The sequence below is a fragment of the Lycium ferocissimum genome, chromosome 9, assembly GCF_029784015.1.
Source record: "Lycium ferocissimum isolate CSIRO_LF1 chromosome 9, AGI_CSIRO_Lferr_CH_V1, whole genome shotgun sequence".
NCBI classification, from domain to species: domain Eukaryota; kingdom Viridiplantae; phylum Streptophyta; class Magnoliopsida; order Solanales; family Solanaceae; genus Lycium; species Lycium ferocissimum.
In genome coordinates, this window is record NC_081350.1 from 43,965,208 (window position 1) to 43,987,948 (window position 22,741).

A 22,741-nucleotide genomic window follows, 5' to 3' on the forward strand; every position below is an offset into this window, starting at 1 on the left:
AATGTATGAAACAGGCCGTTTCAATCCTTGTTCCGCTTCAGAAATTCTATACCCACAGACTTGTCAGGGAATCTGCTGTTAAAGGTGAGAATTGTCATGATTTCATGTATTCTTTTCCAGTTGTTGATGCAATTTAATATTTTTTGCTGTTTAAGGCCTACACTTCCTGTTGCGTTCTGCTAAACTGGCTGTTGAGAAAGGGGTTGCTCAAGACGAAAGTGAGTCATATTTCACGAAGTTGTCAGACCATATAATACTGGCTTTGGTTGAAGCTTTGCATAAGGTTGTTCTTAACATCAATACCTCTGTTGTTTATTTTTATTCCTTTTTTGGTGGGCAGAATGCTTATGTTCGGTGCATTTGGATAATGAGAAAGTGATATTTGATATGTTATCTCATGCAGGAGTTTGAGACAGAAATGTGTGTAGTCATGTTGAGAGAACTGAATGGTTGTCTGCAGGTTGGTTTATGTTTAAGACGGTTTCTTTAATCTTGTTGATCCAAGTTTGCAGGTTGAACTTTTTAAATATGATCAACATTTTGGCCTTTACATTCCCACAGAGTAAATAATTCCAACTTTTCAGGTCACTCTAAATCTATGACCCTATTTCTTTTCCTTCACTAGAGATCTAAACACGACATTCGTCCAAATTCATATCAGTTATATTCTGCTAGTAGCAGAATAAATCTAAGTACAGCTCTTATACAGAGGAGAAGTGTACAAAGAACAATCACTTTCATTGCCCAATATATATGCAGGAGTTCAGGTAAAGTAGAAGCTCCTTAGTTAATTTATACCTACAAACTAAAACATGGTTAAACCAATAAAATGCTTAAAATTTGCGCGTGGAATTAAATTTACTATAGATAGCGCAGTAACCAAAGTTTTCTTGACATGACTAGGCAAGACTGGCGAGTCTGACAAACAGCTTATTAACTTTGTATTAGCTTGGCTCCATAGACAAAAACTTCCTTTCAGCAAATCCATGTTAAGACAAGTTACGGCTATTATTAATAATGTTTCATTAATAGTGTCAAAACAAGGAACAGCAAAAGCGGCAGCAAGTAAGTTAGAATGACAAAGAAATATTTCTGTTATTATGATCCTTTTGTGTCTTCTTTCAGATTTGTGTACCACTTCTCAATGAAGCACAGGTTCGTAGCATCGTGGATGAGATAAAGTATGTCATTACAAACAGTTCAAAGAGAGAGAGAAAACAAGAACTCAAAGAGAGAGCGAAAATGGAAGATTTCGATGCTGAGGAAGCTGAATTGTTGAGGGAAGAAAGCGAGCAAGAAGAAAAAGTTTTCGAGAATGTATGTTCTATATAAGAATGCAGAAGCACACTGTATTGTCTTTCTACAAGCATTTCACTTTGAATCTACTCTTATTAGCCAATCATTTTATCCTTTTTATTAGGCCCGCTATATATTGCGCACATTGATCAGAACTTTCAAGGCTTCTTTCTTGCCTTTCCTTGATGAGTTGTCATCATATTTATTACCTATGTGGGTAAGTTATAACCGATATAATCTTCACCTTCTAGTTTGTTTTTCATTATATTCATTTTTTCTTGCTTTTATGAAGGCCAAGGAGAAAACAACTACTGAGAGATGCTCATCTATTTGTATCTTTGATAATCTTATGGAGGAGTGCCCTGAAGCAGCTCTAAAGTAGGTCTATATAGTTGTATGGGTTTTCTTAAATGGGTTCCCAGATTTGATTGTTACTTCCTGTAAATAGGTACTATGATTCATGTCTTCCTTTAATTTTGGATGCGAGCAATGACGAAGACCCAGATGTTAGACAGGTTTGTACATCTTAGTGGTAATAGCTTTAAGTCAAGTTGCATTCACTATTTGTGCTTATGCTGATGTCATGTTCAGGCTGCTCTTTATGGACTTGGGCTTTGGGCAGAATATGGTCGTTCTTCTTTCAAACCTTTTGTTGGAGGTATGATATTGTTGAATGTGATATTGAGACTCTTTTCATCATGGAGAAGGGGACAAGAAGTGATATGTTTTTGGTATTTACTTAACCTTGTGAACTGAACCAGAGGCTCTGTCAAGGATCAATGTAGTGATAATGCACTTACGTGCTCGTGAACATGAGAATGAAAGTGCATATGATAATGCTGTTTCTGCACTTGGTAAGATATGTCAGTTCCATGGGGAAAGTTTCGACTCAGCCGAGGTATGTTCTTCTATTTGTTTATGTAGTCTTATACCTTCAATTCATAAATATGCTTTGAGTTGGCATTCCAAAATTTCAGTCAAAATTTTGGGTACTTCACTACATGCGTTAAATAATTTGAGAAATGTCATAATGTTTGGATCACATTATTTTTTTTGCACTACTAATGTACAGAGATTTTAAAATCTAAAGTCAGTAAGTCACTGAACATCCACAAAAACAATTGCCAAAAAGACTAACGTACAAATATAGTCGTCTGATGCTTGTTTAACCATGCATATAGAGATCTACAATAGTTTCCTAAATTCCTTTGTTGTTTATTTATTTGCTTTATCCTGAGTCGAAAGACGTTTTAGTTAAGCTAGTGAGGACTTTTCTATAAGCGACTTAATTTGATTAATGATATTGTAGTCTATTCTGCTTATAGTTTCCTCATAATTCTTATTCCAAGTCATTTGGTAGGCTATTCCAGCTTGGTTGAATTGCCTGCCTATAAAAGCGGACTTGGAAGAAGCAAAAGATGTTCATACACAGTTGTGTTCAATGATCGAAAGGTACTGGATTGGTTTGCTCTCGTCTTTATTCTCATTTGCTCTGAATTGGTTTTGTTACCCTAGCATTGGTCATTAAGGATGGTTACAGGGTAACAATGAAACCCCGTTCTTAGTAATTGCATTAATGCTATTATATTTGCTTATTGATTTAAGTCGTTGTAAAACCATAAAAGAGAACATTGCAAACGACAACATATGATTAGAAATGTTTTCTATTGATAAAATCGTAGTTGTTCTTAATGGAAGAAAGTAAGTGTGCTACATGAATTTTGTAATTTCAGATATTTGGGAGAACTAAACAAGACACATCTTCCAAACAAAATGTATGAAGCAATATATTAATATTGTTGTAACTACTTTACAAGTTAATGATAGCGCAGCTAAAACAGCTTTGATAAATTTGGTACGGCAAAATTCCATTAGATGGTGAGACCATTTAATGCAGATGAATTATTGACTTCTCTGATGTGGCGCTAGCGGGGATATGACTTGACACAAATCATCTTGTTGCTGGTTTTCAATTAGCAACTTAAATGTTAACGTGAAGTTTTGCAAACTCTAATATGTGTTTGTTACTGGTTTATCTAGGTCTCATATATTCATGCCTATTTAGTCTTTACTGTTTACCAGATTTCTCACTCGCAGGTCATACGGAGAACTTTTGGGTCCCAACTATCAATACCTTCCAAAAGTTGTTTCAGTTTTCATAGAGGTTAGTTTGAAATTAGAACCTGTATATGCTAGCTAGATTAATATATAAAAATTTCGCGCATTGATTCTTATATTTATATTAAGAAAAACATAGAAATCTATACCTCCTGAGGCAAGGGTAAGGTCGTGGTCCCACCCTCCTGCATCTCAGTTTCTATTTGGTATGTTGTTGTAAAAACATAGAAATATCAAGGATTTACAAAAAAGTGTCTTTGTATTTTTTACTTGTGCTATATGTATTTTTCTTCTTATAAATCATTTGACAATCAGGCATGCTATCTCTAACAAACAAAGTTTAAAAATGCAACCGCGTAGAAATACTTTACAAAGATCTTGAATAAAAGAATGTTAATTGGGTGATTAACTTAACATTGCCATTTCTATTTCTTGTCTTTCTATCTCACATTCCATTTAGATAGTTTATTGATCTACCAACCTGATTATCTCATAATATTTATGCCCTTTTTATCAAAGTAATCTTTATATATCTGTAGCTATCCACTAACAAAGAGTTGCTTCTTTTGTAGGTTCTATGTGCTGGAGAGGTTCTTGCCACAGAAGACACTGCAAAACGTATGATTAATCTTTTGAGGCATTTTCAGCACACACTTCCACCAGCTACGTGGGCGTCGGCACAGTCCTTGTTATTGCCTGAACAGGAGATGGAGTTGGAATCCATTGTATCACCTGAGGAAGATGTTAACATTTCAATCGATGCAATGAAGTTACTAGTCTTGTGAACTTGTGGGAGTCAAACATTTTGATGCGAAATTGCTGAAGGTGGAAAAAGGACAAGAAGATCAGTAATACATTTAGCAGTGTACAGCCACATTTATCATGTTAGAGTTTGTATTTTGAATGTGGCAAATACATCAGTGTACTCATTCTTGACTTACTAATATGAAGCTGATGAAATGTAGCATTCAGCAAAAATCAATTCCTAGTCGGATACTTTACTGTTGCACTTCTGAAATTGTAGGAGTCTATATCCGAAATTTCAAGTCATTTAGGCTTAATTTGAAGATTCTACCATCGCTGTTTGGTAGTTGTTTGGTTCCAATTTGTATTGGGCTTTGTTCTCTGACTTGAGTAAAAGTTAAATCTGAGTTTGGGACCATTTTGACTTTATTTGAAGAATGTTCATAATGTTCTTGGTGTTCTTCATATCTTGTTGAAGAAGAAGATAGAAAAAGTACAAGTTTGATCCAAGTTGGGGACAGGTGTTTTTAGGTCAAAAATGGGTAAATACTAAGTGAAGTGGGTCCAAGGAAGTCACAAAATCAGATTTCAGCTCAAATTTCCTAGAAAAAAGAATCAGAAAATTGCAGCAGCTGAAGCCACCTACAGTTGACATACGGTGTAAAAGTCATCTACGGCCTGTAAGTCCCACTCTAAGTAGGGGGTTCACCATTTCCCTCACTGGATAAGACTTACGATACATGGACGGGCGTACATTCCATATACGGTCCGTAAAAGAAGACTTTCACTGTATCAGGCACCGTAAATTCAACTTGCAGTCAAATGGCTTTTTATCAAATTTTCTCACTTGTAGGTTTGACAGAGTACTTTTAGGTCCCAACTATCAATACCTTACAAAAGTATTTCAGCTTTTTCAGAGGTCAGTGTGAAATCAAAACTATTAGATGCTAGATTGAGTTGTTCATTTGTGATGGATATGAAGATTTTGCCACTGTGATTCTTTTACTTATGCTTGTAAGGAAAGTATGATGAGGATATGAAATGAGCTTAAATGAAGAAGTGGGATTCATATAGACGATCCCAACTTGTTTGGGACTGAGCAGTAGTCGTTGTAATGAAAGCATTAAAATCTCATGAAATTCTATAAATTGCGTTGTTTGTATTTCTTGTTTGTGTTCTGTGTTTGAAGTATAGATTTGACTGTCAGGTCTCTATAGCTGACAAATATCTAATCATAAACAAGGCAAACACTACCACCAGACACTATGGAATCAGCATGGTCATATCTTTTATCTCAGCTGGAGATGGAACTGAAATCCATTCTATCACCTGAAGAAGTTGCTAACTTTTAACCAATTCAATGAAACTACTACTGTAATTATTGTTGGATCAAACATTTTGACGGTTGATATTCCTCCAATGTAATTTCCCCATAATTCTCTTTCCAGCTTGGTTGAAATGCCTGCCAACAAAAGCTGACTTGATTGAAGCCAAAAAATGTTACAGGGGGTAGCAATGAATCCAATATATGTACTGGCCATTGCAAATATGATGAACTGCAGAAAACCATTAGTTCTTAATGTGAACAACTCTTTTATGCCGCACGAACAGCTTGAAGTTAGACTAGCTTCTTGCAGTTCTTGAAGTTTAGTTAGTGTGTTCAGAGTTAGTTGACATCAAGGATTTTGTAGCCTTCCCCTCCTATCAATTTCTTGTTGGTACATAAAGGTGATGGTTAAACCTTCATGTAAATATATGTGTTCTTTGTTCTCTCTGTGTAAAGCGTGAATGATACGACTATTCCAGCTGATCTTTGCTTCAAAACAGAAATAGGAGCACGGAAAATTATGGTGTGTGAGACAACCTATTAGACAGATGTATAATGTTTCAGGAGTTTTTGGGAGACTGACCCTTATAGAATTTTTTTCAAGTCATTTTGTTCTTTACATTGTTGATTATTATGCACATATTACAGATTAAATGGTTGTTCTCTTGTTGTTTTTTTCTTATCTTTTGACACCATGATTTGGTTATCTGTTCTGTATAGCAATAATCCAATATTCTTCCAGATATTGTTCTTAAATCTCATATTAGTGGACCTATGAATAGATGGTTCTACTACAACTGCTCTGAATTTTTTATGTTAATCCAATTTCTGAATTTTCTATGATTCATAGTGGAAGCTCTCCCCCTTAATTTTCATGGAAAAGCTTCTATTAGACATGTTGAGCCATAACTATCACTACTGTTTATCAGTTCCCTCACCGTGCTATTGTCCTCTATCCTTCTCATGAAGTTGCTAAATTAAAATCACTCGTGCTCTTGTTCTCAGCTTGCTTTGTCTGCTCAGTTGAGTATCAAGTTTAATCCTCATAGCTGGTGATTCAGGTCATGGCAGTAGACATATTTTAGAATTTAAATTAAACCACTCACATCTACATATTAGTAAATAAAAGTTTATGCAACAACATCCAATGGATTGTATTTTGAAATAGTTGGCAAATTTGAGAAAAAATAGGGAAGAGAAAATTCGGAGGGGTAGGGTGAGTGGATGGTGGAAGGTGGGTGGTTTGCGTGTGGTGGGGTGGTGGGTGAGGTGGGGTTGGGTTTGTGGGTGTAGGGGTGGAGATGGGCGTACGGTGACGCGTACAGGGGTGGGTTGGGAAATGCGTTGGTGTGTTTTTAGTAATTCGAAAAATGTTTTCCCTCAAATTTTTATGAAAAACATTTTCTCCTACTTTGAGGAAAATATTTTTCAAGATTTTAAGTGCAACCAAACAAGAGAAAGTAGGAAAACATTTCCGTCATACCAAACACACCCTGTTGAAAAAATAACAATTAAAAAATCATTATAAAAAAAAAATTGACTACTTATGGTAGTAGAAATATTTTAGAATTTGAATTAAACTACTTAATCTACACATTAGTAAAAAAAAAAAAATATATTCTGCAACAAATCCAACGGATTGTATTTTGAAATGGTTGGCAAATTTGAGAAGGAAATAGGGATGGAAAGCCTGAGCATTGCCCTCACCCATCCAATTTCATAAGCTAGGTTTTTCAAGACTTTGTACTCCATTGAAGCTCCTTTTTTTTTTTTTTTTTTTTTTTTTGGCATCAATGTCATATCCCTTGAAATGGGACATCATACTTTGAATCTAAGATTTCATTTCATTTAACTTTATGACTATCTACAAGCATGCTATCTTTCGTTTTTCCTTTGACTCTTAAGCAGTAACTTGTCCATAAACTGCAAAGCAATGTATAGTGTCTTCTTCTCTAGTTTCAAATAGTCTCCCAATTGAAAAATGTAATCAACCATAGTCTTGCAGATTGTTCCTTTTAGGATGGCTTCAACTTGTACATACTGATAAAGATTTTTTCTTTCAACCTCAATCTTCATGTTGAACAAAGTTTCGTCATCCTATTAAGATGTTTCTTGATGAACAACAATGGGGTGATGAGGAAACACTGAATTTTTTCCGTTGTAACCCTATATTTTTTTTTTTTTTTGGTTCTTTTACTGATATATTGACTATTAGTAGAAGAGACGTGTTACTTGGAGAAGAAGGGCAGTGGGAGTGTTGGAGTAGGCCGGGGGATCAGAAACTTAAATAGTCGGTGGGCCAAGTTCATGTATGGGGTGAAATTGGCAAATAGACCTTTTTTGGATACTCCCTCCGGTTCATAACAAGTATGGGTATGCATTGTTCGAATTAAACCGAAAAATCAAATCGAATTTTAACTTGGATTGATTTTTGATTTTTTAGTTGATTTCGGACTGAGAAATTAGAAAATTTGATTTTTTGGTTCGATTTTGAATTTAGAAAAAAAACAAAACAAAAAAAATCAAATTATTACTTAAGGGAGCTTGAGTGTTTTACCACTTTCAATCTTTCTTATTTAGTAGCCTGTTTGTATTAGAGTATAAAATGACTCATTCTCAATCTTTAACTTATGAACATGTATTTATATACTTTTAAATATAGTGTTTTTAAATTTTTACCCTTGACTTAAATTAAAAAATATATTTAACAATTACTTTTCATTCTCTATATTTTCATTATCTATAGTAGTTATTCTTTTTCGTCATTCAAATATAACTACCAATTATGTTAATTAGTTTATATGACGCAACCGAATAATCAAAACAAAAAGAGAAAACCGAACCAAACCAAATTTATTTTAGTTCGGAATGTATTGTACTTTTTAGAAATCGAATACCGAAAAATCAAAACTGAACAATGTAAAACCGAACCGAAAAACCAAATGCGGCACCTCTAATTATAAGTGTCCACTTAGCCTTTTTATTTTGGTTTAAAATAAGTGTGCACTTCTATAATCAAGAAGGAATTAACTTTATTTTTTCAGATTTGTCCTTATTAAGTGCTAAGTGACCAGATCCCGTGCATTCAAGTTAATTAGTAACATGCAAATTTTAATTTAGGGTAATTTAGCCAAAGTACCTATTGTTTTCAAGGAGTTCGTATTTTCTTAAGCGGTGTGCTAACGGTTAAGTGGACACTTATTTTGAAACGAAGGGAGTAGTTAATTAAGTTAAAATTAGTATTTTAAAATTGGTTTGTGTTAATTTTTTTAAATGTTGCAAAAAAATTAAATGTGAAAAATAATATTTTGATCAAAATATTTATAGTTAAAATACAAAAACGCACTGAAATTTGAACGAGTATTCGTTTGAAAATTTGAACTCTTTTTTGATTTTGTATTGTTTAGTTTTTGAGAGGGATGTACTCGGAAAATAATTCTGATATTGTACATGATAAGAATACCCTGCTGTGAAGATTCTCGAGAAATTCTTTATTTTTATTTTGCTTTAATTAGGATTTGGACGGCCATCAACATCCGAATTCTGCTTGGATTTTGTTAATTCTTTTGCAACACTTTTTGTTCTTTTCACTAAAGAACTCCAGGATAATGTCCTAGAAATTTAAGTTGTAAGAATTGAATACCAAGACAATTGTTATAGTTCGAACAAACGAAAAAAGTACTACATCAAGAAATAATAGTATCATGATAAGAATACTCTGCTAGGAAGATTCCCGAAAAATTCTGTGTTTTTGTTTCGCTTTAATTAGGATTTGGATGGTCATCTACATGTGAATTTTGTAAATTCTTTTGCAACACCTTCTGTTCTTTTCACTAAAGAACTCTAGGACTTATGTCCTAGAAATTGAACTTGTAAGAATTGAATACCAGTAAAATTGTTATAGTTCGAACAAACAAAAAAGGTATTATATCAAGAGAAAATAGTTATCATGATAAGAATACTCTGCTGGGAAAATCCCCGAAAAATTCTATAGTATGTTTTTATTTCGCTTTAATTAGGATTTGGATGGTCATCTACATGTGAACTCTGTTAATTCTTTTGCAACACCTTTTGTTCTTTTCACTGAAGAACTCTAGGATAATGTCCTAGAAATATAAGTTGTAAGAATTGAATACCATGACAATTGTTATAGTTCGAATAAACGAAAAAGTATTACATCAATAGATAATAGTATCAAGAATACTCTGCCAGGAAGATTCCCAATAAATTTTGTGTTTTTATTTCGCTTTAATTAGGATTTGGATGGTCATCTACATGTGAAATTTTCTTGGATTTTTTTAAATCTTTTGCAACACCTTATTTTTTATTTTATTTTTCACAACAAAACTCTAGGATAATGTCCTAGAAATTTAAGTTGTAAGAATTGAACACGACAATTGTTATAGTTCGAACAAAAGAAAAAAGTATTATAAAAGTTGGAAGTTGGGAATTCTAGTCCAACTCTTCTTTTAGCACCTAAAAAGTTATAGTTCATGTGGGTAACGTAAATTAGGCATAATTTAAGTATTAAACTAATAAAAATGTGATAATTAAATTAGGTCATATATTTCATCATGATTTGAACCTTTGAAATTTCTTTGAAACACTTGAACTTTTTTATGTCTATTAGAAGAAGAGCTAGGAAGAGTTGTATTTTTTGGAGAACAAGCTACATAAGAGGGAATTCTACTCCTCTCACAACTATATTTGAAAGATTTTAGGGGAAGTAGGATTGGTGGAGTGGGAAAGTGGAAGGGAGAAAGAAGCCTAAATTTTCTGGTGGGGCAAGTTCAATGGTTAGTATCATATATAAGGGGGTGAAATTGGCAAATAGCCATTTTTGCAAGATACAATTTAAGCATCAAATTTTACAATAAAAGTACAAAATTCTCAAATTTGCAAGTTACAATATGAGCATCAAAATTTACAATAAAGGTACAAATTTCTCAAATTTGAAATTTAGCTCTTACAATTTCCAACTTAAACATCAAATTTTACAATAAGTACAAACATTAAAAACTCTCAAAAGACACACCGTTAAAGACACTACGAGATAAAGCTAATATTATCAGGAAATTAGTAAAGCCATTTCACTCAGGGTTCCAAATCTAGAGGCATTGGTTTGAAAACTGAAAGGGGAACATGGGTGATCAGATTCATACAAGTTATAATAATAAGAGAGGATGATGTCCTTAATCTCATTTTGGTCATAGGACCAGTTTCCCACATCATCTTGTAAGACTAGAATCTCATTCCTTCTTCTCCAATTAAAGGTAGAGGTATGGAAGAACTCAGCATTGTTGCCCCCATCAGTAAGCCTATTTATCCTGGACTTAAGTTTGAGATTCTTGTCTAAGGATATTTCTATACTCCTTAGTGAGGGTAGTTTCTAGAGTCTGAGAGGAAACTACTTTATTGGTAACAAGGAGATTCCCAATATCTTCTTTTTAATAAAGATATTGCCATTTGCCAAAACTTCTCTATTCCAATAAGGATCCTAATTTGGAAGTCAGCATTGGCCCCAGTGAGATTAGAACTGTTTTCATAACATTTTTTTACTATATCAGTGAAGTCAGGATGGCTGCACCACATGGTTTCCATCCTAAAGGGCTTATCTAGAGGCATGTGATCATAGAGAGTCTGACTAACATTGGGCAACTATCAGAAGGTTAGTGACAGTATATTCAGGGTACACTTCAATCCGAGGATTAGAGGCAAAACATCTATCAAGTCTTTTCAGGATAAGGTCATTCCTATTCCTATATCATTTATTGGTTCATGTATATCTGCTACACTTAAACCCCAAGTCAACTAGCTTACATAGATTAAAACAGTCCCAAAAGCTATAGAGAGTGAGAACCCCAAAATATAGAAGTAGCTTCCTAATAGTACTAATATTTAGAGATTTAGAACAACATGAATATTAAGAGTTGAAATTCGTCCAAACAAGTTGTAAGATATGAATACAAAATTCATGGTGAAATTAGGGAGCTGACACTGATTTTGCAAAAGCACAACTCAAGCAACAAAAAAAAAAAAAAAAAAATACATCAGCAGAGTTTATTTAATCTTATTTTCATATCAGAAGTTCTTGATAAAAAGATTTGTTTGCTATCATAATCCTGAAGGTATTATTGGTTGGACACTTACCCTTACTTGCCCTTTTTCGGCTATGTCATAAAAAATAATCATTATATTGAAACTTTTTCCTTGAATTTCACTTGTAAAATTTGAAATGCAAGACATATCATTTTTCACTTATAGTGATTGAAAATGGTTGTTTGTAAATTTTATCTGATTACCCTAGGCATCTAAGCTCAAGCTGATTGATACAGCTTCTGGCATACAGCCCATATGATGTGTCATGTGTACAATAAGCAATATGATTATTTGGTGACGGAATAAAAAATTCTAACAAATGGATTCAAGAAAATGCAATTGAATATCCAACTTAAAATAATTTTTGAGCCACTTTTTCCACTACGCTAGATCTTAAACAACTTTTATAATAGAATTACAAAATTCTCAAATTTGTAAGTAGTACAATTTAAACATAAATTTTTTACAATAAAAGTAAAAATTTCTCAAAATTGCAATTTAGCTCTTACAAGTGACAACTTAAACATCACAATTTACAATAAGTACAGATATTAAAAATTCTTGAAAAAACACAGTTAAAGGCACTACGAAATAATGCAAATATTATCAACAAATTAACAAAGCCATTTCACAAATATATAAGAAAATGCTTCATGCAAAAACTGCTAATCCAATATATTTCTGCTTTCTACATTGTTTATAGTATCTGTTCATACTTCATACAGGACTAAAAGAAATGAACATTAACAAGACTTTTAAACCCCACTGGAGATTAACACTAATAAAATTGATGACATGACTAATCAAATAAAAAAAACTGCAGAAACCCATCATTTAAGACTCTAAATCACTTATCAGACTGATACTAATCATACTATAGAGACTTGTATATACTTCAAATTCTTCTAATCTTGTGTGTTAAATTTGAATTATTACCTCTTCAAAATCAGAGCAAAACAAAGTCCATCAGTCTCTACATGTCGAAACATCCAAACAGCAACATAACAATCTTCATTTTCCTTCAATTTATGAACCTTCAACAACTTTTTCCATCCATTGCAAAGCTTGTAAAAAGCATTACGATACGTCTCGAAAATCATGTCATAACAATTCCCAAATTCATCAAATGTTTTCACTGGAATCCCAATACCAAGATCACGTATTTCATTACCCTTCAAAATTGGCAAAAGTGTCCTTTTAAAATCATCTCTGTTAAATGAAATCTTGTCTTTATCACTGTCAAGATCAGTTTTTAACAGTTTTTTCTCAAAAGGGTCACTGCATTCTCCAATAATATCCAGTATTTTCTCAATATGAGGGTATGTTGGTAACGGATCTTTTTCATCAATTCCATGACCAAATCTTGGTTTTGCAAACTTTTTAGACCTTGGATTTGATTTTCCTGCAAATTTGGTACGTGGGGTTTTTGATTTTACCTCAAATGCACCAGCAGGATTTCTTGTTTTTGAACTTGGTGATCTCATTTTCTTTTCTTGGTCAATTTTCTTACTTAGGTCAGCAAACTTAAACCCTGAAAGAGTTAAAGCTGCATGAATATCAATTCTTTTCATTTTCGCCTTCTTTTCTTCCTTCTTTTCCAGTGTTTTCACCATGATTAGACCCTCTTGAAGCTATGAAAGATCTCTAATTTCTGTTAACTTTGCAAGGATTTTTAGTAGTGAAGAAAAGAAATTAAGTTCTTCAACTATATATAAGCAGTAATAAGAAGTTATATCTGCATTATATTTTGATAGGGTATATACATCTGCGTTAACTAACATAACTACCTATTGCCACTTGCAACCGTCTTTTTTTTTTTTTTTTTTTTTTTCTTCTTAGACCCATCCCGCTCCAAAGTTTACTTTTTCAAAAAAAACAATTACACTTAAATAAATATATCCAACAAAGATTACAGTAATTCACCTTAACTTTCTATACAAGTAATTTTACGCTTTCCAATTGAGTGTAAGTTTTATATACCATCAGCCTGAATAATTTTTTACACCTCAGCCCACCCAAAGGATATCTTCGGGTACGATTCTTAAGATGTGAATATGAAATCTTAAAAAATGAGATATGATGTAAAAACTATTTATACTGATGGTGTGTATTACTTAACCAGTTAAACTCTTAGCAATTTAAGTATCTTAGAAGAGTGATGTAACACCTCTCTTAAAACAGATTATCTGTTTTTTCTTCTTTTCTTTGGCTTTTTATTTGTCATTTTCCCATTTAACTTATTTTAAAAAATCCGAAGCCTCTCAATACAATTTACCAATTTCCCCCTTCCAATAGTTGCTCATTAGATACTTCAACTGTTCAACATCTGTGTATATGCTCTACTGTTTCAAACTTCCATTCCCTTATAATTGTTTATTCGTTAGATATATCATAAATTCATGTTGTTATCTACTTACTTATCCCTCTAAATTCTAAACAGTAACACATTTAAAAAAGGAGTAGAGTAAAATTAAAAAAGGAGACCAAAGAAAAAATCAAGAAAATTATGGAGACCCACTCATCACAAAATAGTGGAAGGAAGGGGTTCAACTAATCCGCTTCGTTGAAATATGATATAGGATGTGTTCGGTATGGAGAAAAATATTTTCCACTGATAACGTTTTCCTGGAAAATGTGTTCGTGGAAAATAAGTGAATTTCTACTTATTTTCTGATGTTCGTTTGAGTAGTGAAAAATAAGTGAATTTCTTACTTATTTTCTCATGTTCGGTAGATTGGTAGAAAACGTTTTTTGAAAAATTCCCACCCAAACCCCAGCCACCCCACCAGCCCATACCACACCAACCCCCACCACCCACCCCCAACCAAATCCCACGCAACCACTACCCTCGAACGCACTTTATCTTCACCAATCCCTACCCCACACCACCTCCACCTACACCACTGCTCCATCCAACCCTCCCACCCACCCTCCCACAATCCTCCCAAATATTCTATTTCATATATTTTATTTTACTTTTATAAAAAATTTATGAATAATGGGAAATTTTTTCTTACCCACCCCCCACCCACTATCCCTCATCCCCACCCCAACTACAACCCAGCCCAACCGCCCACCCTACACCAAATTTTAACACGCAAACTTTCTATTTTTATAAAAAAATTATAAAAGTAAAATTAAATATGAAGTAGAAAATTGGAGAGCGGGTAGGGGTGGGGGGTGTAGAAAATCAACAAACAAAACTTTTCAAAACCTTTTTTGAAAAAAAAAATGGAGGGGTGTGGTGGCGTGTTAGGGCGCGGGTTGGGGGGAGTGACGTCAGTGGCAGGGGTGAAATTTTCACTAAAAGGGTTCAAATTATAAAAGTAAACATACGAAGAAGCTAAAAGGAATTCTAACATCTATTATATATATATATATATATATATATATATATATATATATATATATATATATATATATATATATATATATATATATAATAATTTTTACGTATAAATCGAAGAGAGGGGGTTCGGACCCCTCGGCTTCGCCCTTGGGCGTTGTAGAGAACCAAAAAACACTTTTCAAGACCTTTTTTTAAAAAAAGTTTTACTTTTTGGACAGGGTGGTGGGGTGTTGTCGGAGGTGAGAGTGTAAAAAACCAAAAAAAGATTAAGAAAACAATAATATTTTTAAAGAAAAAAAAAAATTGGAGGGGCCGTCCCTGGGATGGGGGCGTGGGGGTTGGGGGTAGTGGTGTAGAAAATCCAAAAAAACAATTTACAAACCTCTAAAAAAAAAAATAGGGTCAGTGAGGGACGAGTGATTGGTGAAATGCCATTTGTGAACTTATTTTCCCCACTTTAATTAGGCAAGTCATTTTCTCCATTTTTAAAGAACTTATTTTTCCACAGAAAATATTTCCCAAAAATTTTGACTAAGCGAACATGAAAAAAATAAGAAACATTTTCCGAAAAAAAATTTCCTCCATATCGACCACACTCATAAAATAAATACAAATGCCTTTTGATTCACTATAATCAGTAAAATTCCTTTACTATGAAAAACGACCTAAGGTAGTGGTAATCGAGATACAAAAGTTGTTTTAGCCCGCAGTTTTAAATCTGAAATTTAATTTACTAGTACTTCTGTTTTCCCCTGAAATAAATTCTCACCTTCTACTTATGCGTGTGTTAAATTCACATCATAATGTTACTTGAATTTTATTTCTCAACTAAGTTTAAAGTTATTTTCTTGGTTAATACCTACACCTAAAATGACTAGATGAAGGTATTGCTAAAGTTCCAATCAAGAAAACTGAAGATGAATGATTCAAATACGAGTAACATAGCTTTATCAAGTAGGAATATTATTTTTTTCGCAAAAACTATACGTCTTTCCCCTTACTGGTATTTGATTATAGAAAAATTAGAAGATTGACAAAAGAACTCTGAAAATTCTTTTTCAAACGCGAAGCGTAATACCGTTTACCGGTATTCATGAGATCTCATCCTGCAGTACTGTTTAACGGCGTAATCGGCTGCCAACCATTTCAGAACACAGAACCTTGGCTTTCCTCAGATCTCACTGTTCATAAAGTGAATGGCAAAGTCGCAGACTATGGAGTATAACTTATCAGGTTACCAAATTTAGAAAACAGCAGCAGCTCTCTTTGAAGAGCTCGAGGGCAGTCTGAATCCCAAGATCCATCTGAAACATCGAACATAACAGAATGGACAGGCGGGTCTCTCTGAACTGGACACAGGAAAGACTCTTCTTGGAAGCAAGTTCAGAGCACGAAGGGTAAAATGTCAAAATGGTGAAACCGTAGAAATGGGTGGGCAGGGACACGCAAAAAACTACTCAGTTATGCAATCATGAAGATTTCAACGCTCGACGGCCACTTACTGAGCTTTATATATCCTGGGACATAAATGTGTAATCAAATATTCCTCCAGCACCACGATGGTGCACTGTGGGAACCATAGCCTTGCTGAAAATGAAATCAGCACAAAATCTGGATGTTGAATCTCCCAGTCTGAAGTCCTGACAAGTCAAGAGGGACTAGATGTTCAGTACCATAGCCTTACTCCATGACCCTACCACATGTTACCCGCTCAGATTTGAGAAGGCATAAAGTTTCTCCGCATGAATTCCTCACGAGCCTAGCAAGTCTAGCTTTCGCAAGACACTTGAGAGCAGGAATATAAGTTCAGGCAGAATGTTTCCCAAGTTATCGGTGATCTGCCACGAAACAACCGTTAAGACTTGTTAAATGGAAAGGTGCCAGTGGATACTTTGTCCATTACATAACTGATCCATCGCACCATCAACAAACCAAACAATTGAATCACTAGTTCCTGTTCTTCTGGAGTTGATTAAATCCAAGGGATCCATAACTCTGACAGAAACCACATCTCACAGCATATCATGACGTCTTCAAATGGAATTCCTGCAAATTGCAAAAGGATGACACAAAATTGAGAAGCTGATTGCAAAAAATAGCCCACAAAGACTATTCGTTGGTCAAACGTATGTTAAATCGAATAGTTTGAAGGCTAGTCACAGTACAGAAGCCAGTCTATGCACTACTAAGGTAATTTGGGAGGTCAAAATAACGTATTGTCAATAGAGGAATCATCTCAACCAAAACTTAGGACATTATAGAGATCACAAATTCTGGAAACTAGAGCTTAAAGTTGGATAAAAACTACTATCAGACTATCAACTCATTTACCAATCAAAACTAGCAATATAACTTTACCTGGTGAAAAGCTCACATGACCAGATGTCAAAAGGATTCAGAAGAACAATAAGACTTTTAACTTTAGAGCTGGATGAGTGATGGGGTGGGTGGGGGGGGGGGGGGGCGGGGAAAGAAGAAGTCCATTAAACCAAATTGTACATCAAAACTCCACAATCCTTCTGATGAGAACACAGGAAGTGTTGCCATTGATATATCCCATTCGCAAACTTCTCAAAATTTCATTGCTGTACTAGATCCAATCCCATTATCAACTTGTTTGTAAGAATTCATTGGCTCACCACAAAATTAAGCAATAAAAATTACAACATGCAACTTTGTAAGAAATGAAGCAAGTGAAGAAAATAACCACCACTGTATGCACAAACAGAGCTGCACAATTTTGACAAATCACATATGATATTTTACATGGAAAAAGAGACATAAGATGTCGCTAGTGCTTCACGTTTCAGCGGACAAACCACCCTGATCTTAATTGCAAGGATGGACCATTTTGTTTATAGTCATCTTAGGAAAAATATCTAACCCGAGCTCCCAAAGAAAGACAAACAGCTGCCATCTGCTTTCCCGTCCAGCTCAGTTCACACCCTCTTGAACTTGTGAAATTGCAAAACTCAGGCAGCAGGATGATCAGCCACACAAATCTCCATGCAATCTTGTAATCATAGCATAAGGATGAGCTGCCCAATTTGACAGCACATTGGCCCCAACTTTAGCTTAATCCTGTAAAGGAAAAAAAGGATCTTGTCATTATGAATAGAAATGCTTCTCCTTCACAATCACAATCGCGATGTCTAGTAATATACCACCCGTCCCCACAGAATACACACAGAAAAATAGAGTAGAGAAAGGGTACCATTTTATCACTTTGCAGAAGAAATACGTCGCAAGGAGGAAATCCAGCTGCTGCTAGGAATATCACTATCATGAGTTGTTTCAGCGGGTAATGCAGGTTTTGTGGCATTTGCTCTTGGTAAAACAGAAGCTAATGAAGTAGATGGCATGTGTGCACTACTTAGTACCTACAATATGAAAGAGAAACTAATGAGTAATCTATTTGGGCTGAGGTAATAAAAAGAAGACTAATGAAAAAACATGGTAAACATCTAAAGCTTAAGAGTGAAAAATGCTTTATCTGAAACAAGGCTATGAAAAAATTGGCAGAAATATCACTCACGTTTCTTTCAAGATTGGCGGAGGGTAAATTCCTGTTTGTTGGTGACTTAAATTGCATACGAATACCAGGACTGGAAGGATTGTTTAGTCTCATGCGATCAGTCACCTCAGCAACAGAAGGTCCATTTTTGTCTGTAGAAACTGTAGAAGGAACAGTTTAGCTGATTAACCTTATTACAGCAACAGAAATTAACATGACATCCAAACAAAATCGAAGTATGTTATACTAGCATAATTCTATCTCTGTCTTCACGAGTATGTTACACTTTAATGCTGGATTATAACCACTCAACCCAGAATAAAAGGAAACATTTTGTGCTGATAGAATAAAAAGAATACGAACCAGTCACAAAAAAGTACCCCGTTCGCTTAAAGTACTACATAGTTCTCTTCATATGTAGCAAGAGAAATTTTCTAAGAGATTCAGTTATCAACCTTGACGCTTCTCGACATCCATTGGAATTGCTCTGCTGCTTTCACCGACAACTTGCTGCAAAATCATGGTTACAATAAAATGTAAATACAAGTGAAATACCAGCCCCCAATACAAAATAAAGTTGGAAAAGAATCAGAACTTTGATAAAAATCAGATCATGAAGCTCGTCTTGACTAGAAACTATTTTTTTGAGTAAAGTAGAAGCTGTACTATTGAGCTCATTGAAACAGAGATATTTATTTTAAGGAACAAAAAGAAAAGTACAAGCTCATTTTAATCACATTTAAAATGAATTCAGGAAATAGGACAAGCAAACAAAGATACCCGATGCTGTGGTTTACTTGTTTGTGCCTGCTGGTACTTTAGGATGGTCCAATCGAATATGTAATCAAATTCATATCCTGCATGACACATAGAAGCACATCACTTTTGTACTTATGCCGACAGATTTCAATGTACTCGGCTCAGAAGGATATTTTAACAAAAGGACTTGAGGAAGCTTAACTTTACCCCATACCTTGACGGGTAAAAAGTTCACGGAAGAGCCGTTTTAAAAATCCATAATCAGGCCGCTGATCAAATGTCAACGAATGGCAGTAATGGAAGTACGAAGCAAACTCAACGGGATGAGACTTGCATAAAACCTTCACCAATAAATAGTACAAAGAGTCAGGATAAGAACCTTAAAATTATTAGTATTCTTCAAATAATAGACAAAAGGAGCAGTGGCTAGGGAAGCGCACGTGCCTCAATAGGAGTTGACAACTTCTTCTGACATATTTTGTCATACTTTTGCTTCTTTGTGGCAGCTTTTAGACCCTGCCATGGGAGGCTATTGAAGAACCAATATGTTGGTCAGAAGAATATTTTTGATACATATGCATGTAGGATCAAAGAGGAAAAAGGTTTAATCTAATAAAAAAAGCACACACCTGCCTCTCAAGAAATAAAGGAGAACATATCCAAGAGATTCTAAGTCATCCCGCCGGCTTTGCTCTGTACAACATATAAAAAAGACATTTAAACGTTAAGACAGGTTCTATTTTATTAACCCTCTTCCTCACAAGCAGGAAGAAAGGTTACTTATTTTCCTTTCCAAATTGTTCATCGGGTTTATAATACGGAAAGAAACAAAAACAAGCAAAAGATATCTGTGCTCACCAATTCCGAGATGAGTATTACAACTGGCATAGCGTGCTGTTCCCGTTAAATTTTTGTTCTCTCTGTACAGAAGAAAAGATATTAAACTTAGATCTATAATGCTGCGTTTCAAAAAATGATCGAGGTTCTCCCTCCGAACTTTTAACCAAAAAAGTTAGAATCAGACATCAACGCTCATGAGAATAGTCGGAAGCTTAAAGGTAAATGATAAATGATGAAAATAGTTCAAACAGATTCAAGAACTTAATACCTGTAAGGAATATGGCGATTTGTAGTCGCATCACGATATCTTTTAGCAAGACCAAAATCAATAATATAAACCTGAAAATTTACATAACGGCGATAGCATTCAATCAGAATAAAACGAACAAAAAAGTAACAAATGATAAAAACAATAAAGGAGATCGAACGAAGAGTACCTGATTTGCTTTTCGACCAAGGCCCATCAGAAAGTTGTCAGGCTTAATATCCCTGTGTAGAAAGCCTTTAGAATGTACATACTCAATTCTCGTAATCTGAGAACAAGAGAGGCAGAAGAACCTGATCAGCCAAGCTGCTAATAAGGAAAAACCAGCAAGTAAATTTTGAAATATAAATCGACAGTAAATTTTGAAAAATAAATCGACCATGTTGCAAAAATACTCTTGCAATACTTTCCAAAGGTCAAAAGCATTTATTGAAAAGACACCAATAATTTTGTGCAGTTTACAGATATAGTAAACTATAATATTTCTCCGATATCTATTGTGACATGAAAAATCACTGACAAAAAGAATCAGAGAGAACAAACATAGACTTTGGTGCAGTTCTATTAGACTGTCCCAAACAATTTTACTAAAAAAGATTAGGGGAGGGAAAAGTCCAATAGTAGCTAATTGGCTGACAGGTCATGTTCCTAATCAAAGACCCATTTCACCTTATCTTAATCTGGAACAAGCTTCCACCTATCATGAACATACATCAAAGTCAGAATGGTACACCTTATCCTTGACATGACATAAGGTTCTAGTCATACAGAAACATAGTCGCATGAATTTTATAGAAGTCTTGAAGGAAAACTGCTGTTACCATCTGGTCAGCCAACATTAAAACAGTCTTCAACGAAAGCTTCCGGTCACAATAGACAAAGAGATCTTCCAAACTAGGACCCAATAAATCCATGACCAGTACGTTATCATCACCATCCACACCGGACCATTTTATATGTGGTACACCACCTAGAGAGGAGCAAATAATAAATTACACCGTTATCAATATTCCTTCCATAACGTTTACAAAATATACATCATCACTCAAAAAAATTCAGTTAAAAACATACTTCCTCCCTGGAGAATATTGTATAACTTGGCCTCATAGAGAAGTTGAGGATGTTTAGTCTTATTATTCTCCTGCAAAAAGTTTTGGTAGAGAGAGAAACCTGTAGTGTTAGATCCTAGCAAAATGTGAACACCATATATAAATATAACATTAAAAGCAATTAAAATGATAATAAGAATGCAAATAAACAGAAGACGACGAAAAAGAATAAACGGTAGGAACTGTGAAAATAATTCAACATGGCCACACTACCATTGTAATCAATGAAATCCGAGTCCCTGACTGACAAACTAAATGATTTAGGCTAGAAAACATTCTAGCAAACGTATATCCAAAATATGGTAAACACACTCTTTGATAACTATCAGTTATCACATACGGCGAAAGACTCCAACAATTGATGTCTTTAATCTCAGAGGCATATTAACCTAGGGGCCGTTTAAAAAGTAAAACCACGTTTGGTAGCTGGTTAGGAGGTAAGTTATTCATGTATAAGATTAATACGGTGTTTGGTTTGCAATTTAGGACGACGTACAAAGTTTACCGCATGATCCAATTATAATAGACTTTACCAGTTACTATTTGATGCACAAATCACTTATATAACATGAAAAGGAAACAACAAAATTGAAGGCTGAAGCTAATAAAAAAACTCACAATTTTAACTGCGACGATCTCAAACGAATCAATATGCGTAGCTGCAAAAATACAAATTCACACACATAATTATCAAAATTCACCTCAAAACTGTAGAAAATAAAAATACAATTATAAAATACTCCCTCTGTTGCAATTTATGTGATACTTTTAGCTTCTCGAGATTCAAACTGCATGAACTTTGACCAACATTTTAAGATGTATTTTTTCACCAAATTGATATGAGAAAAGTTGCAAACTTATAGTACTTTTCAGGTAGTTTTCAAATCTTAAAATTTCGAGTTAATCTATTCCAATTTAGCTTTAAAGTTCAATCAAATTGACTCTCAAAAATCCAAAAGTATCGCATAAACTGAGACGGAGCGTATCTTCACACTTACCGAGGAAAATTTCACCAAACGATCCACTACCGATTTTACGGCCAAGCTTAAATTTACCTCCAACGATCCTTTCCATATCTTAGATCGACGGCTCAGATCAAATCAGATCAGATTAGATTCTTCAAAGATCATAAAAGAAAACGAAAGTGCTTCTAGAACATTCGGCAAAATCGTGAAAACTCAATAACACACAGATTTAATTGAAGAAAAAAAAAGTACTTGTAATTGAGAATTTTCCGATGAAAAAAGAAGGCGGGGTGGGCTGGGGTGGGGGGTGCCCGGGGGGGTTAGGTATGAAGTGGCGATTGAGGTGAGGGATTACA

The 22,741-nt window shown here is 34.4% G+C and overlaps 3 protein-coding genes across 22 annotated transcripts in view; 1 reads left to right on the top strand and 2 right to left on the bottom strand.

Annotated features, from left to right (window-relative positions):
* LOC132030992 (uncharacterized) overlaps nucleotides 1-4,481 on the top strand; it is a 29,713-nt gene extending 25,232 nt beyond the window's left edge. For 4 of the 19 annotated variants that reach the window (XM_059420811.1, XM_059420810.1, XM_059420815.1 and 1 more), the window contains 11 exons: nucleotides 15-84; nucleotides 156-283; nucleotides 404-460; nucleotides 1,126-1,317; nucleotides 1,421-1,674; nucleotides 1,745-1,811; nucleotides 1,888-1,954; nucleotides 2,058-2,194; nucleotides 2,657-2,748; nucleotides 3,379-3,460; nucleotides 3,987-4,481. In XM_059420811.1, the coding sequence (XP_059276794.1) occupies nucleotides 15-84; nucleotides 156-283; nucleotides 404-460; nucleotides 1,126-1,317; nucleotides 1,421-1,674; nucleotides 1,745-1,811; nucleotides 1,888-1,954; nucleotides 2,058-2,194; nucleotides 2,657-2,748; nucleotides 3,379-3,460; nucleotides 3,987-4,199 (1,359 nt within the window). In that variant the 3' untranslated portion in view covers nucleotides 4,200-4,481. Of the gene's footprint in view, nucleotides 1-14; nucleotides 85-155; nucleotides 284-403; nucleotides 461-1,125; nucleotides 1,318-1,420; nucleotides 1,675-1,744; nucleotides 2,222-2,656; nucleotides 2,749-3,378; nucleotides 3,461-3,986 lie in introns of those variants that run through there. The other 15 variants (XM_059420813.1, XM_059420814.1, XM_059420816.1 and 12 more) reach the window with 15 other exon arrangements.
* Nucleotides 4,482-12,253: 7,772 nt separating this feature from the next.
* LOC132029257 (uncharacterized) lies at nucleotides 12,254-14,342 on the bottom strand. The gene has a single exon (XM_059418571.1). The coding sequence runs from the start codon at nucleotides 13,195-13,197 to the stop codon at nucleotides 12,517-12,519; it is 681 nt and encodes a 226-aa protein (XP_059274554.1). The 5' UTR covers nucleotides 13,198-14,342; the 3' UTR covers nucleotides 12,254-12,516.
* A 1,516-nt stretch (nucleotides 14,343-15,858) lies between these two features.
* Nucleotides 15,859-22,617, bottom strand: LOC132030994 (casein kinase 1-like protein 3). Of its 2 annotated transcripts, XR_009408152.1 has the most exons (16): nucleotides 22,419-22,617; nucleotides 22,039-22,079; nucleotides 21,383-21,452; nucleotides 21,133-21,281; nucleotides 20,484-20,579; nucleotides 20,315-20,385; nucleotides 20,065-20,126; nucleotides 19,836-19,899; nucleotides 19,651-19,735; nucleotides 19,421-19,547; nucleotides 19,228-19,304; nucleotides 18,903-18,957; nucleotides 18,469-18,608; nucleotides 18,148-18,313; nucleotides 17,818-18,014; nucleotides 15,859-16,979 (listed from the first exon to the last, which is right to left on the bottom strand). XR_009408152.1 is itself a non-coding variant. In XM_059420825.1 (15 exons), the coding sequence occupies exons 1-14, from the start codon at nucleotides 22,492-22,494 to the stop codon at nucleotides 18,155-18,157; spliced, it is 1,272 nt and encodes a 423-aa protein (XP_059276808.1). In that variant the 5' UTR covers nucleotides 22,495-22,617; the 3' UTR covers nucleotides 17,486-18,014; nucleotides 18,148-18,154. The 2 variants fall into 2 exon arrangements, 1 of the variants encoding a protein (XP_059276808.1); XM_059420825.1 differs by lacking the exon at nucleotides 15,859-16,979 and having other exon boundaries at nucleotides 17,486-18,014.
* Nucleotides 22,618-22,741: the final 124 nt, after the last annotated feature.

Excerpts from the sequence above, each read along its gene's own strand:
- LOC132029257 (XM_059418571.1), bottom strand. The coding sequence starts at position 13,197 with ATGGTGAAAACACTGGAAAAGAAGGAAGAAAAGAAGGCGAAAATGAAA.
- LOC132030994 (XM_059420825.1), bottom strand. The coding sequence starts at position 22,494 with ATGGAAAGGATCGTTGGAGGTAAATTTAAGCTTGGCCGTAAAATCGGT. Across the intron at positions 22,080-22,418 it reads GTTTGGTGAAATTTTCCTCG|CTACGCATATTGATTCGTTT; the intron begins GTAAGTGTGAAG and ends GTATTTTTGCAG. Across the intron at positions 21,282-21,382 it reads CAATATTCTCCAGGGAGGAA|GTGGTGTACCACATATAAAA; the intron begins GTATGTTTTTAA and ends GCTCCTCTCTAG.